The 11,704-nt window shown below is 48.1% G+C and overlaps 1 protein-coding gene across 2 annotated transcripts in view; it reads left to right on the top strand.

Annotated features, from left to right (window-relative positions):
- Window positions 1–781: 781 nt before the first annotated feature.
- The window catches only part of LOC141176363 (Fc receptor-like protein 3), a 95,646-nt gene continuing 84,723 nt past the window's right edge, over window positions 782–11,704 (top strand). For both annotated transcript variants that reach the window (XM_073660314.1, XM_073660316.1), the window contains exons 1-2: window positions 782–997; window positions 1,148–1,177. In XM_073660314.1, the coding sequence (XP_073516415.1) occupies window positions 886–997; window positions 1,148–1,177 (142 nt within the window). In that variant the 5' untranslated portion in view covers window positions 782–885. The remainder of the gene's footprint in view (window positions 998–1,147; window positions 1,178–11,704) is intronic.

Genomic DNA, 11,704 nt, shown 5'->3' with positions numbered 1-11,704 from the left:
TTTTGTAGAGCAGGTGGGAGGCTGTTCACCATATCTCCACCCAGAAGGTAAATATGGAGCGCCATCTTAAGGGCTGGGTTTATTGTAGAGCAGGTGGGAGGCTGTTCACCATATCTCCACCCAGAAGGTAAATATGGAGCGCCATCTTAAGGGCTGGGTTTTTTGTAGAGCAGGTGGGAGGCTGTTCACCATATCTCCACCCAGAAGGTAAATATGGAGCGCCATCTTAAGGGCTGGGTTTTTTGTAGAGCAGGTGGGAGGCTGTTCACCATATCTCCACCCAGAAGGTAAATATGGAGCGGAATCTTAAGGGCTGGGTTTTTTGTAGAGCAGGTGGGAGGCTGTTCACCATATCTCCACCCAGAAGGTAAATATGGAGCCTTTGGACCAATTCGATGTCTCTGGAGACGAGAGCACCGGGGCTGAACTGTGTGTTTTAGTTCCCTGAGTGGGCGGATCAGACTGTACTTAATGTTATTTTGTTTTCCTCTTATGCCAGAAGAGCAGTATTTATTTACGTAACTTTGCACTGGTTTATGCAGGACGTTTTCAATAAACCAGTTGAAAGCTGAAATGCAAAACGTTCCTGTGAATACCTCTTGGAGCCGCTAAAAATCTGCACAGAAAAATGTGTCAAAACCGCAAGGTGTGCATAGACCATTAAACTAGAAATGGACCCCCCAGACCCTGGACAAAGCGTCCAGCATCATCCGGTTCTGAGGTTTGCTACATCCACAGTGACGTATATATTACAGATTACATCCGTCATGACGCTTCCATACATTGCGCCACGGCAGATGATCCGGTAGAATTAATGGCCGCTCGTTACCTCCTGAAGTGAAGCCCGAAGTCTCGCTGTGACCGCAGCCCGATGTGAGTGAAGAAATGCACAACTTCCGTGTGAGCGACACTTCCTCTCCGGTATCAGAGCCGCTGACATCCAGCAGACGGACGATGCGGAATCTGCTCCTCCTGATCTTCTGGACAAGTGCGACAGGTCCAAGTACCCAGATCTGAGTAGTCAAAAGGGGGTGAAACTACAACTCTCAGCATGCCGGCATACTGAGAGTTGTAGTTTCCCAAAAGATGGAAACAACAACGAACCTATAATGATTGCCCCTACTAACGTCTTCTCTCCTCATTTTAGTGAGTGTCATCGAGGGACAGTCGGCTCAGGGTACGTCCACATTTCTACTGTCTGTCTGCTGATTGTAGTGTGAGCGCGGGCTGTCACGTGGCTGCAAATACATGAAACCATATCCTTCACTGTCCCTGGTGGTCTAGGGTAGTACGCGGGTAAATGATAACATCCCTGGTGGTCTAGGGTAGTACGCGGGTAAATGATAACATCCCTGGTGGTCTAGGGTAGTAGGTGGGTTAATGGTAACATCCCTGGTGGTCTAGGGTAGTAGGTGGGTTAATGGTAACATCCCTGGTGGTCTAGGGTAGTAGGTGGGTTAATGGTAACATCCCTGGTGGTCTAGGGTAATAGATGGGTTAATGATAACATCCCTGGTGGTCTAGGCCAGTAGGTGGGTTAATGATGACGTCCCTGGTGGTCTAGGGTAGTAGGTGGGTTAATGATAACATTCCTGGTGGTCTAGGGTAGTAGGTGGGTTAATGGTAACATCCATGGTGGTCTAGGCCAGTAGGTGGGTTAATGATAACATTCCTGGTGGTCTAGGGTAGTAGGTCGGTTAATGATAACATTCCTGGTGGTCTAGGGTAGTAGGTGGGTTATTGATAACATCCCTGGTGGTCTAGGGTAGTAGGTGGGTTAATGGTAACATCCCTGGTGGTCTAGGGTAGTAGGTGGGTTAATGATAACATTCCTGGTGGTCTAGAATAGTAGAAGGGTTAATGATAACATCCCTGGGGGTCTAGGGTAGTAGGTGGGTTAATGATAACATCTCTGGTGGTCTAGGGTAGTAGGTGGGTTAATTATAACATTCCTGGTGGTCTAGGGCAGTACGTGGGTTAATGATTCCATCCCTGGTGGTCTAGGGCAGTTAGTGGGTTAATGATTCCATCCCTAGTGGTCTAGAATAGTAGAAGGGTTAATGATAACATTCCTGGTGGTCTAGGGTAGTAGGTGGGTTAATTATAACATTCCTGGTGGTCTAGGGCAGTAGGTGGGTTAATGATTCCATCCCTGGTGGTCTAGGGTAGTAGGTGGGTTAATGATAACATCCCTGGTGGTCTAGGGTAATAGATGGGTTAATGATAACATTCCTGGTGGTCTAGGGTAGTAGGTCGGTTACTGGTAACATTCCTGGTGGTCTAGGGTAGTAGGTCGGTTAATGATAACATTCCTGGTGGTCTAGGGTAGTAGGTGGGTTATTGATAACATCCCTGGTGGTCTAGGGTAGTAGGTGGGTTAATGATAACATTCCTGGTGGTCTAGGGTAGTAGGTGGGTTAATGATAACATTCCTGGTGGTCTAGGGTAGTAGGTGGGTTAATGATAACATTCCTGGTGGTCTAGGGTAGTAGGTGGGTTAATGATAACATTCCTGGTGGTCTAGGGTAGTAGGTGGGTTAATTATAACATTCTTGGTGGTCTAGGGCAGTATGTGGGTTAATGATTCCATCCCTGGTGGTCTAGGGCAGTTAGTGGGTTAATGATTCCATCCCTGGTGGTCTAGAATAGTAGAAGGGTTAATGATAACATTCCTGGTGGTCTAGGGTAGTAGGTGGGTTAATTATAACATTCCTGGTGGTCTAGGGCAGTACATGGGTTAATGATACTATCCCTGGTGGTCTAGGGTAGTAGGTGGGTTAATGGTACCATCCCTGTTGGTCTAGGGTAGTAGGTGGGTTAATGATAACATCTCTGGTGGTCTAGGGTAGTAGCTGGGTTAATGGTAATATCCTTGGTGGTCTAGGGCAGTAAGTGGGTTAATGAAACCAGCCCTTATGGTCTAGGATAGTAGGTCGGTTAATGATAACATTGCTGGTTGTCTAGGGTAGTAGGTGGGTTATTTATAACATCCCTGGTGGTCTAGGGTAGTAGGTCGGTTAATGATAACATTCCTGGTGGTCTAGGGTAGTAGGTGGGTTATTGATAACATCCCTGGTGGTCTAGGGTAGTAGGTGGGTTAATGATAACATTCCTGGTGGTCTAGGGTAGTAGGTCGGTTAATGATAACATTCCTGGTGGTCTAGGGTAGTAGGTGGGTTATTGATAACATCCCTGGTGGTCTAGGGTAGTAGGTGGGTTAATGATAACATTCCTGGTGGTCTAGGGTAGTAGGTGGGTTAATGATAACATTCCTGGTGGTCTAGGGTAATGGATGGGTTAATGATAACATCCCTGGTGGTCTAAGGTAGTAGAAGGGTTAATGATAACATCCCTGGGGGTCTAGGGTAGTAGAAGGGTTAATGATAACATCCCTGGTGGTCCTAGGTAGTAGGTGGGTTAATTATAACATTACTGGTGGTCTAGGGCAGTATGTGGGTTAATGATTCCATCCCTGGTGGTCTAGGGCAGTTAGTGGGTTAATGATTCAATCCCTGGTGGTCTAGAATAGTAGAAGAGTTAATGATAACATCCCTGGTGGTCTAGGGCAGTACGTGGGTTAATGATACCATCTCTGGTGGTCTAGGGCAGTAGGTGGGTTAATGATTCCATCCCTGGTGGTCTAGGGTAGTAGGTGGGTTATTGATAACATCCCTGGTGGTCTAGGGTAATAGGTGGGTTAATGGTACCATCCCTGTTGGTCTAGGGTAGTAGAAGGGTTAATGATAACATCCCTGGTGGTCTAGGGTAGTAGATGGGTTAATGGTACCATCCCTGTTGGTCTAGGGTAGTAGAAGGGTTAATGATAACATCCCTGGTGGTCTAGGGTAGTAGGTGGGTTAATGATAACATCCCTGGTGGTCTAGGGTAATAGGTGGGTTAATGATACCATCCCTGGTGGTCTAGGGTATAAGATGGGATAATGATATAATTCCTGGTGGTCTCATTTGAGACACGACTCAGGTCTCATCTGTGATTTCTGCGGCCATATAGATCCTATATTCAATTTGATGGTAGACAACTAAGACAAGAGCACACCTTTTGTGTGCCGTAACATTGGTAGTACATGGGTTAATGGTACCATCCATGGTGGTCTAGAGTAGTAGGTAGGTTATTGGAGACATCTATGGGGTTCTATGATACAAGATGGGATAATGATATTATTCCTAGTGATATAGGCCAATAAATGGGTTAATGACTACAATATTCCTGGTGGTCTAGGGAGTTGTTGGTTTAATAATAAATTCCTTGCGGTCTTGGATAGTGGTTTAATGATTAATGATGAGAACATCCCTGGTGGTCTAGGAGAGTACATGGTTTAACATCCGTGGTTTTCTAGGGTAGTATATGGATTAATGGAAACATTAATGGTGTTTTAGAAAATTAAAAATAATAGTGATAACATTCCTGGTGGTCGATGTTAGTAGATAGGTTACTGATAACATCCCTGGTGGTCTACGGTAATCAATAGATTCATCATGACATTTCTGGTGGTCTGGGATAGGGCTTTGGTTGGTGGTAACATCCCTGGTGGTCAGGGATAGGGCTTTGGTTTGTGGTAATATCCCTGGTGGTCTGGGATAGGGCTTTGGTTTGTGGCAATATCCCTGGTGGTCTGGGATAGGGCTTTGGTTTGTGGTAATATCCCTGGTGGTCTGGGATAGGGCTTTGGTTTGTGGTACCATTCCTGCTGGTCTGGGATAGGATTTTGGTTTGTGGTAACATCTCTGGTGGTCTGGGATAAGGCTTTGGTTAGTGGTACCATTCTTGGTGGTCTGGGATAGGGCTTTAGTTAGTGGTAGCCTCCCCGGTGGTCTGGGATAGGGCTTTGGTTTGTGGTACTATTCCAAGTGGTCTGGGATAGGGCTTTGGTTAGTGGTACCATTGCTGGTGGTCTGGGATAGGGCTTTAGTTAATGGTAACATCCCTGGTGGTCTGGGATAGGGCTTTGGTTTGTGGTAACATCCCTGGCGATCTGGGATAGGGCTTTGGTTAATGGTACATTTTGGTGGTCTGGGATAGGGCTTTGGTTTGTGGTAATATCCCTGGTGGTCTGGGATAGGGCTTTGGTTAATGGTACCATTCCTGCTGGTCTGGGATAGGATTTTGGTTTGTGGTAACATCTCTGGTGGTCTGGGATAGGGCTTTGGTTAATGGTACCATTCCTGGTGGTCTGGGATAGGACCTGGGTTTGTGGTAACATCTCTGGTGGTCTGGGATAGGGCTTTGGTTAATGGTACCATTCCTGGTGGTCTGGGATAGGACTTGGGTTTGTGGTAACATCTCTGGTGGTCTGGGATAGGGCTTTGGTTAGTGGTACCATTCTTGGTGGTCTGGGATAGGACTTTAGTTAGTGGTAGCCTCCCTGGTGGTCTGGGATAGGGCTTTGGTTTGTGGTAACATCTCTGGTGGTCTGGGATAGGGCTTTGGTTTGTGGTACCATTCCTGGTGGTCTGGGATAGGACTTGGGTTTGTGGTAACATCTCTGGTGGTCTGGGATAGGGCTTTGGTTAGTGGTACCATTCTTGGTGGTCTGGGATAGGACTTTAGTTAGTGGTAGCCTCCCTGGTGGTCTGGGATAGGGCTTTGGTTTGTGGTAACATCTCTGGTGGTCTGGGATAGGGCTTTGGTTAATGGTACCATTCCTGGTGGTCTGGGATAGGACTTTGGTTTGTGGTAACATCTCTGGTGGTCTGGGATAGGACTTTGGTTAATGGTACCATTCCTGGTGGTCTGGGATAGGACTTGGGTTTGTGGTAACATCTCTGGTGGTCTGGGATAGGGCTTTGGTTAATGGTACCATTCCTGGTGGTCTGGGATAGGACTTGGGTTTGTGGTAACATCTCTGGTGGTCTGGGATAGGGCTTTGGTTAGTGGTACCATTCTTGGTGGTCTGGGATAGGACTTTAGTTAGTGGTATCCTCCCTGGTGGTCTGGGATAGGGCTTTGGTTTGTGGTACTATTCCAAGTGGTCTGGGATAGGGCTTTGGTTAGTGGTAACATCTCTGGTGGTCTGGGATAGGGCTTTGGTTAGTGGTAACATCTCTGGTGGTCTGGGATAGGGCTTTGGTTTGTGGTATCATTCCTGGTGGTCTGGGATAGGGCTTTGCTTAGTGGTAACATTCCTGGTGGTCTGGGATAGGGCTTTGGTTTGTGTTAACATCCCTGGTGGTCTGGGATAGGGCTTTGGTCAATGTTAACATCCCTAGGGGTCTGGGATAGGGCTTTGGTTAATGGTACTGTTGCTGCTGTTCTGGGATAGGACTTTGGTTTGTGGTAACATCTCTGTTGGTCTGGGATAGGGCTTTGGTTTGTGGTACCAACCCTGGTGGTCTGGGATGGGGCTTTGGTTAGTGGTAACATCCCTGGTGGTCTGGGATAGGGTTTTGGTTTGTGGTAACATCTCTGGTGGTCTGGGATAGGGCTTTGGTTTGTGGTACCAACCCTGGCGGTCTGGGATGGGGCTTTGGTTAGTGGTAACATTCCTGGTGGTCTGGGATGGGGCTTTGGTTAGTGGTAACATCCCTGGTGGTCTGGCATAGGGCTTTGGTTTGTGGTAATATCCCTGGTGGTCTGGGATAGGGCTTTGGTTTGTGGTAATATCCCTGGTGGTCTGGGATAGGGCTTTGGTTTGTGGTACCATTCCTGCTGGTCTGGGATAGGATTTTGGTTTGTGGTAACATCTCTGGTGGTCTGGGATAGGGCTTTGGTTAGTGGTACCATTCTTGGTGGTCTGGGATAGGGCTTTAGTTAGTGGTAGCCTCCCCGGTGGTCTGGGATAGGGCTTTGGTTTGTGGTACTATTCCAAGTGGTCTGGGATAGGGCTTTGGTTAGTGGTACCACTGCTGGTGGTCTGGGATAGGGCTTTAGTTAAAGGTAACATCCCTGGTGGTCTGGGATAGGGCTTTGGTTTGTGGTAACATCCCTGGTGATCTGGGATAGGGCTTTGGTTAATGGTACATTTTGGTGATCTGGGATAGGGCTTTGGTTTGTGGTAATATCCCTGGTGGTCTGGGATAGGGCTTTGGTGAATGGTACCATTCCTGCTGGTCTGGGATAGGATTTTGGTTTGTGGTAACATCTCTGGTGGTCTGGGATAGGGCTTTGGTTAATGGTACCATTCCTGGTGGTCTGGGATAGGACTTTGGTTTGTGGTAACATCTCTGGTGGTCTGGGATAGGGCTTTGGTTTATGGTACCATTCCTGGTGGTCTGGGATAGGACTTGGGTTTGTGGTAACATCTCTGGTGGTCTGGGATAGGGCTTTGGTTAGTGGTACCATTCTTGGTGGTCTGGGATAGGACTTTAGTTAGTGGTAACATCTCTGGTGGTCTGGGATAGGGCTTTGGTTTGTGGTACTCTTCCAAGTGGTCTGGGATAGGGCTTTGGTTAGTGGTAACATCTCTGGTGGTCTGGGATAGGGCTTTGGTTAGTGGTAACATCTCTGGTGGTCTGGGATAGGGCTTTGGTTTGTGGTAACATTCCTGGTGGTCTGGGATAAGGCTTTGCTTAGTGGTAACATTCCTGGTGGTCTGGGATCGCTCTTTGCTTAGTGGTAACATTCCTGGTTGTCTGGGATAGGGCTTTGGTTTGTGTTAACATCCCTGGTGGTCTGGGATAGGGCTTTGGTTAATGTTAACATCCCTAGGGGTCTGGGATAGGGCTTTGGTTAATGGTACTGTTGCTGCTGGTCTGGGATAGGACTTTGGTTTGTGGTACCAACCTTGGTGGTCTGGGATGGGGCTTTGGTTAGTGGTAACATCCCTGGTGGTCTGGGATAGGGTTTTGGTTTGTGGTAACATCTCTGGTGGTCTGGGATAGGGCTTTGGTTTGTGGTACCAACCCTGGCGGTCTGGGATGGGGCTTTGGTTAGTGGTAGCATTCCTGGTGGTCTGGGATGGGGCTTTGGTTAGTGGTAACATCCCTTGTGGTCTGGGATAGGGCTTTAGCTAAAGGTAACATCTCTGGTGGTCTGGAATAGGGCTGTGGTTAATGGTACCATTCCTGCTGGTCTGGAATAGGACTTTGGTTAGTGGTACCATTCCTGGTGGTATGGGATAAGGCTTTAGTTTGTGGTACTATCCCTGGTGGTGTGCGATAGGGCTTTGGTTTGTAGTACCATCCCTGTTGGTCTGGGATAGGGCTTTTGTTAATGGTACCATTCCTGGTGGTCTGGGATAGGGCTTTGGTTTGGGGTAACATCTCTGGTGGTCTGGGATAGGGCTTTAGTTAGTGGTACCATTCCTGGTGGTATGGGATAAGGCTTTTGTTTGTGGTAACATCCCTTGTGGTCTGCGATAGGGCTTTGGTTAGTGATAACATCCCTGGTGGTCTGAGATAAGGCTTTGGTTTGTGGTACCATCCATGGTGGTCTGGGATAGGGCTTTGCTTAGTGGTAACATCTCTGGTGGTCTGGGATAGGGCTTTGGTTTGTGGCTCCATCCCTGGTGGTCTGGGATAGGGCTTTAGTTAGTGGTAACATTCCTGGTGGTCTGGGATAGGGCTTTGCTTAGTGGTAACATTCCTGGTGGTCTGGGATAGGGCTTTGATTAGTGGTAACATCCCTGGTGGTCTGGGATAAGGCTTTGGTTAGTGGTAACATCTCTGGTGGTCTGGGATAAGGCTTTGCTTAGTGGTAACATTCCTGGTGGTCTGGGATAAGGCTTTGCTTAGTGGTAACATTCCTGGTGGTCTGGGATAAGGCTTTGCTTAGTGGTAACATTCCCGGTGGTCTGGGATAGGGCTTTGGTTTGTGGTAACATTCCTGGTGGTCTGGGATAGGGCTTTGATTTGTGGTAACATCCCTGGTGGTCTGGGATAAGGCTTTGCTTAGTGGTAACATTCCTGGTGGTCTGGGATAGGGCTTTGCTTAGTGGTAACATTCCTGGTGGTCTGGGATAGGGCTTTGGTTAGTGGTAACATTCCTGGTGATCTGGGATAAGGCTTTGGTTAGTGGTAACATCTCTGGTGGTCTGGGATAAGGCTTTGCTTAGTGGTAACATTCCTGGTGGTCTGGGATAGGGCTTTGCTTAGTGGTAACATTCCTGGTGGTCTGGGATATGGCTTTGGTTAGTGGTAACATTCCTGGTGGTCTGGGATAAGGCTTTGATTTGTGGTAACATCCCTGGTGGTCTGGGATAAGGCTTTGGTTAGTGGTAACATTCCTGGTGGTCTGGGATAGGGCTTTGCTTAGTGGTAACATCTCTGGTGGGCTGGGATAGGGCTTTGGTTTGTGGTAACATTCCTGGTGGTATGGGATAAGGCTTTAGTTTGTGGTACTATCCCTGGTGTTGTGCGATAGGGCTTTGGTTTGTAGTACCATCCCTGTTGGTCTGGGATAGGGCTTTTGTTAGTGATAACATCCCTGGTGGTCTGAGATAAGGCTTTGGTTTGTGGTACCATTCCTGGTGGTCTGGGATGGGGCTTTGGTTAGTGGTAACATTCCTGGTGGTCTGGGATAGGGCTTTGGTTTGGGGTAACATCTCTGGTGGTCTGGGATAGGACTTTAGTTTGTGGTAACATTCCTGGTGGTATGGGATAAGGCTTTTGTTTGTGGTAACATCCCTTGTGGTCTGCTATAGGGCTTTGGTTAGTGATAACATCCCTGGTGGTCTGAGATAAGGCTTTGGTTTGTGGTACCATCCATGGTGGTCTGGGATAGGGCTTTGCTTAGTGGTAACATCTCTGGTGGTCTGGGATAGGGCTTTGGTTTGTGGCTCCATCCCTGGTGGTCTGGGATAGGGCTTTAGTTAGTGGTAACATTCCTGGTGGTCTGGGATAGGGCTCTGCTTAGTGGTAACATTCCTGGTGGTCTGGGATAGGGCTTTGATTAGTGGTAACATCCCTGGTGGTCTGGGATAAGGCTTTGGTTAGTGGTAACATCTCTGGTGGTCTGGGATAAGGCTTTGCTTAGTGGTAACATTCCTGGTGGTCTGGGATAAGGCTTTGCTTAGTGGTAACATTCCTGGTGGTCTGGGATAAGGCTTTGCTTAGTGGTAACATTCCCGGTGGTCTGGGATAGGGCTTTGGTTTGTGGTAACATTCCTGGTGGTCTGGGATAGGGCTTTGATTTGTGGTAACATCCCTGGTGGTCTGGGATAAGGCTTTGCTTAGTGGTAACATTCCTGGTGGTCTGGGATAGGGCTTTGCTTAGTGGTAACATTCCTGGTGGTCTGGGATAGGGCTTTCCTTAGTGGTAACATTCCTGGTGGTCTGGGATAAGGCTTTGGTTAGTGGTAACATCTCTGGTGGTCTGGGATAAGGCTTTGCTTAGTGGTAACATTCCTGGTGGTCTGGGATAGGGCTTTGCTTAGTGGTAACATTCCTGGTGGTCTGGGATATGGCTTTGGTTAGTGGTAACATTCCTGGTGGTCTGGGATAAGGCTTTGATTTGTGGTAACATCCCTGGTGGTCTGGGATAAGGCTTTGGTTAGTGGTAACATTCCTGGTGGTCTGGGATAGGGCTTTGCTTAGTGGTAACATCTCTGGTGGGCTGGGATAGGGCTTTGGTTTGTGGTAACATTCCTGGTGGTATGGGATAAGGCTTTAGTTTGTGGTACTATCCCTGGTGTTGTGCGATAGGGCTTTGGTTTGTAGTACCATCCCTGTTGGTCTGGGATAGGGCTTTTGTTAGTGATAACATCCCTGGTGGTCTGAGATAAGGCTTTGGTTTGTGGTACCATTCCTGGTGGTCTGGGATGGGGCTTTGGTTAGTGGTAACATTCCTGGTGGTCTGGGATAGGGCTTTGGTTTGGGGTAACATCTCTGGTGGTCTGGGATAGGACTTTAGTTTGTGGTAACATTCCTGGTGGTATGGGATAAGGCTTTTGTTTGTGGTAACATCCCTTGTGGTCTGCTATAGGGCTTTGGTTAGTGATAACATTCCTGGTGGTCTGAGATAAGACTTTGGTTTGTGGTACCATCCATGGTGGTCTGGGATAGGGCTTTGCTTAGTAGTAACATCTCTGGTGGTCTGGGATAGGGCTTTGGTCAGTGGTAACATCTCTGGTGGTCTGGGATAAGGCTTTGGTTTGTGGCTCCATCCCTGGTGGTCTGGGATAGGGCTTTGCTTAGTGGTAACATCCCTGGTGGTCTGGGATAAGGCTTTGGTTAGTGGTAACATCTCTAGTGGTCTGGGATAAGGCTTTGCTTAGTGGTAACATTCCTGGTGGTCTGGGATAAGGCTTTGCTTAGTGGTAACATTCCTGGTGGTCTGGGATAGGGCTTTGGTTAGTGGTAACATCTCTGGTGGTCTGGGATAGGGCTTTGGTTAGTGGTAACATCTCTGGTGGTCTGGGATAGGGCTTTGGTTTGTGGTAACATTCCTGGTGGTCTTGGATAAGGCTTTGCTTAGTGGTAACATTCCTGGTGGTCTGGGATAGGGCTTTGGTTTGTGGTATCATTCCTGGTGGTCTGGGATAAGGCTTTGCTTAGTGGTAACATTCCTGGTGGTCTGGGATAGGGCTTTGGTTTGTGGTATCATTCCTGGTGGTCTGGGATAGGGCTTTGCTTAGTGGTAACATTCCTGGTTGTCTGGTATAGGGCTTTGGTTTGTGGTATCATTCCTGGTGGTCTGGGATAGGGCTTTGGTTTGTGGTAATGACGCGCCCCCTGGGTCTGTGGGGAACCCAGAAGCTGGCCTTTTTAGGATGAATGCTGGGGGTTGTAGTCCTCGTGGCGATGACCCG

Source organism: Phyllobates terribilis, unplaced genomic scaffold (assembly GCF_046119375.1).
Source record: "Phyllobates terribilis strain yellow unplaced genomic scaffold, ASM4611937v1 Scaffold_25__1_contigs__length_18738178, whole genome shotgun sequence".
NCBI lineage: Eukaryota > Metazoa > Chordata > Amphibia > Anura > Dendrobatidae > Phyllobates > Phyllobates terribilis.
This window is presented reverse-complemented; position numbering and strand designations above follow the sequence as displayed.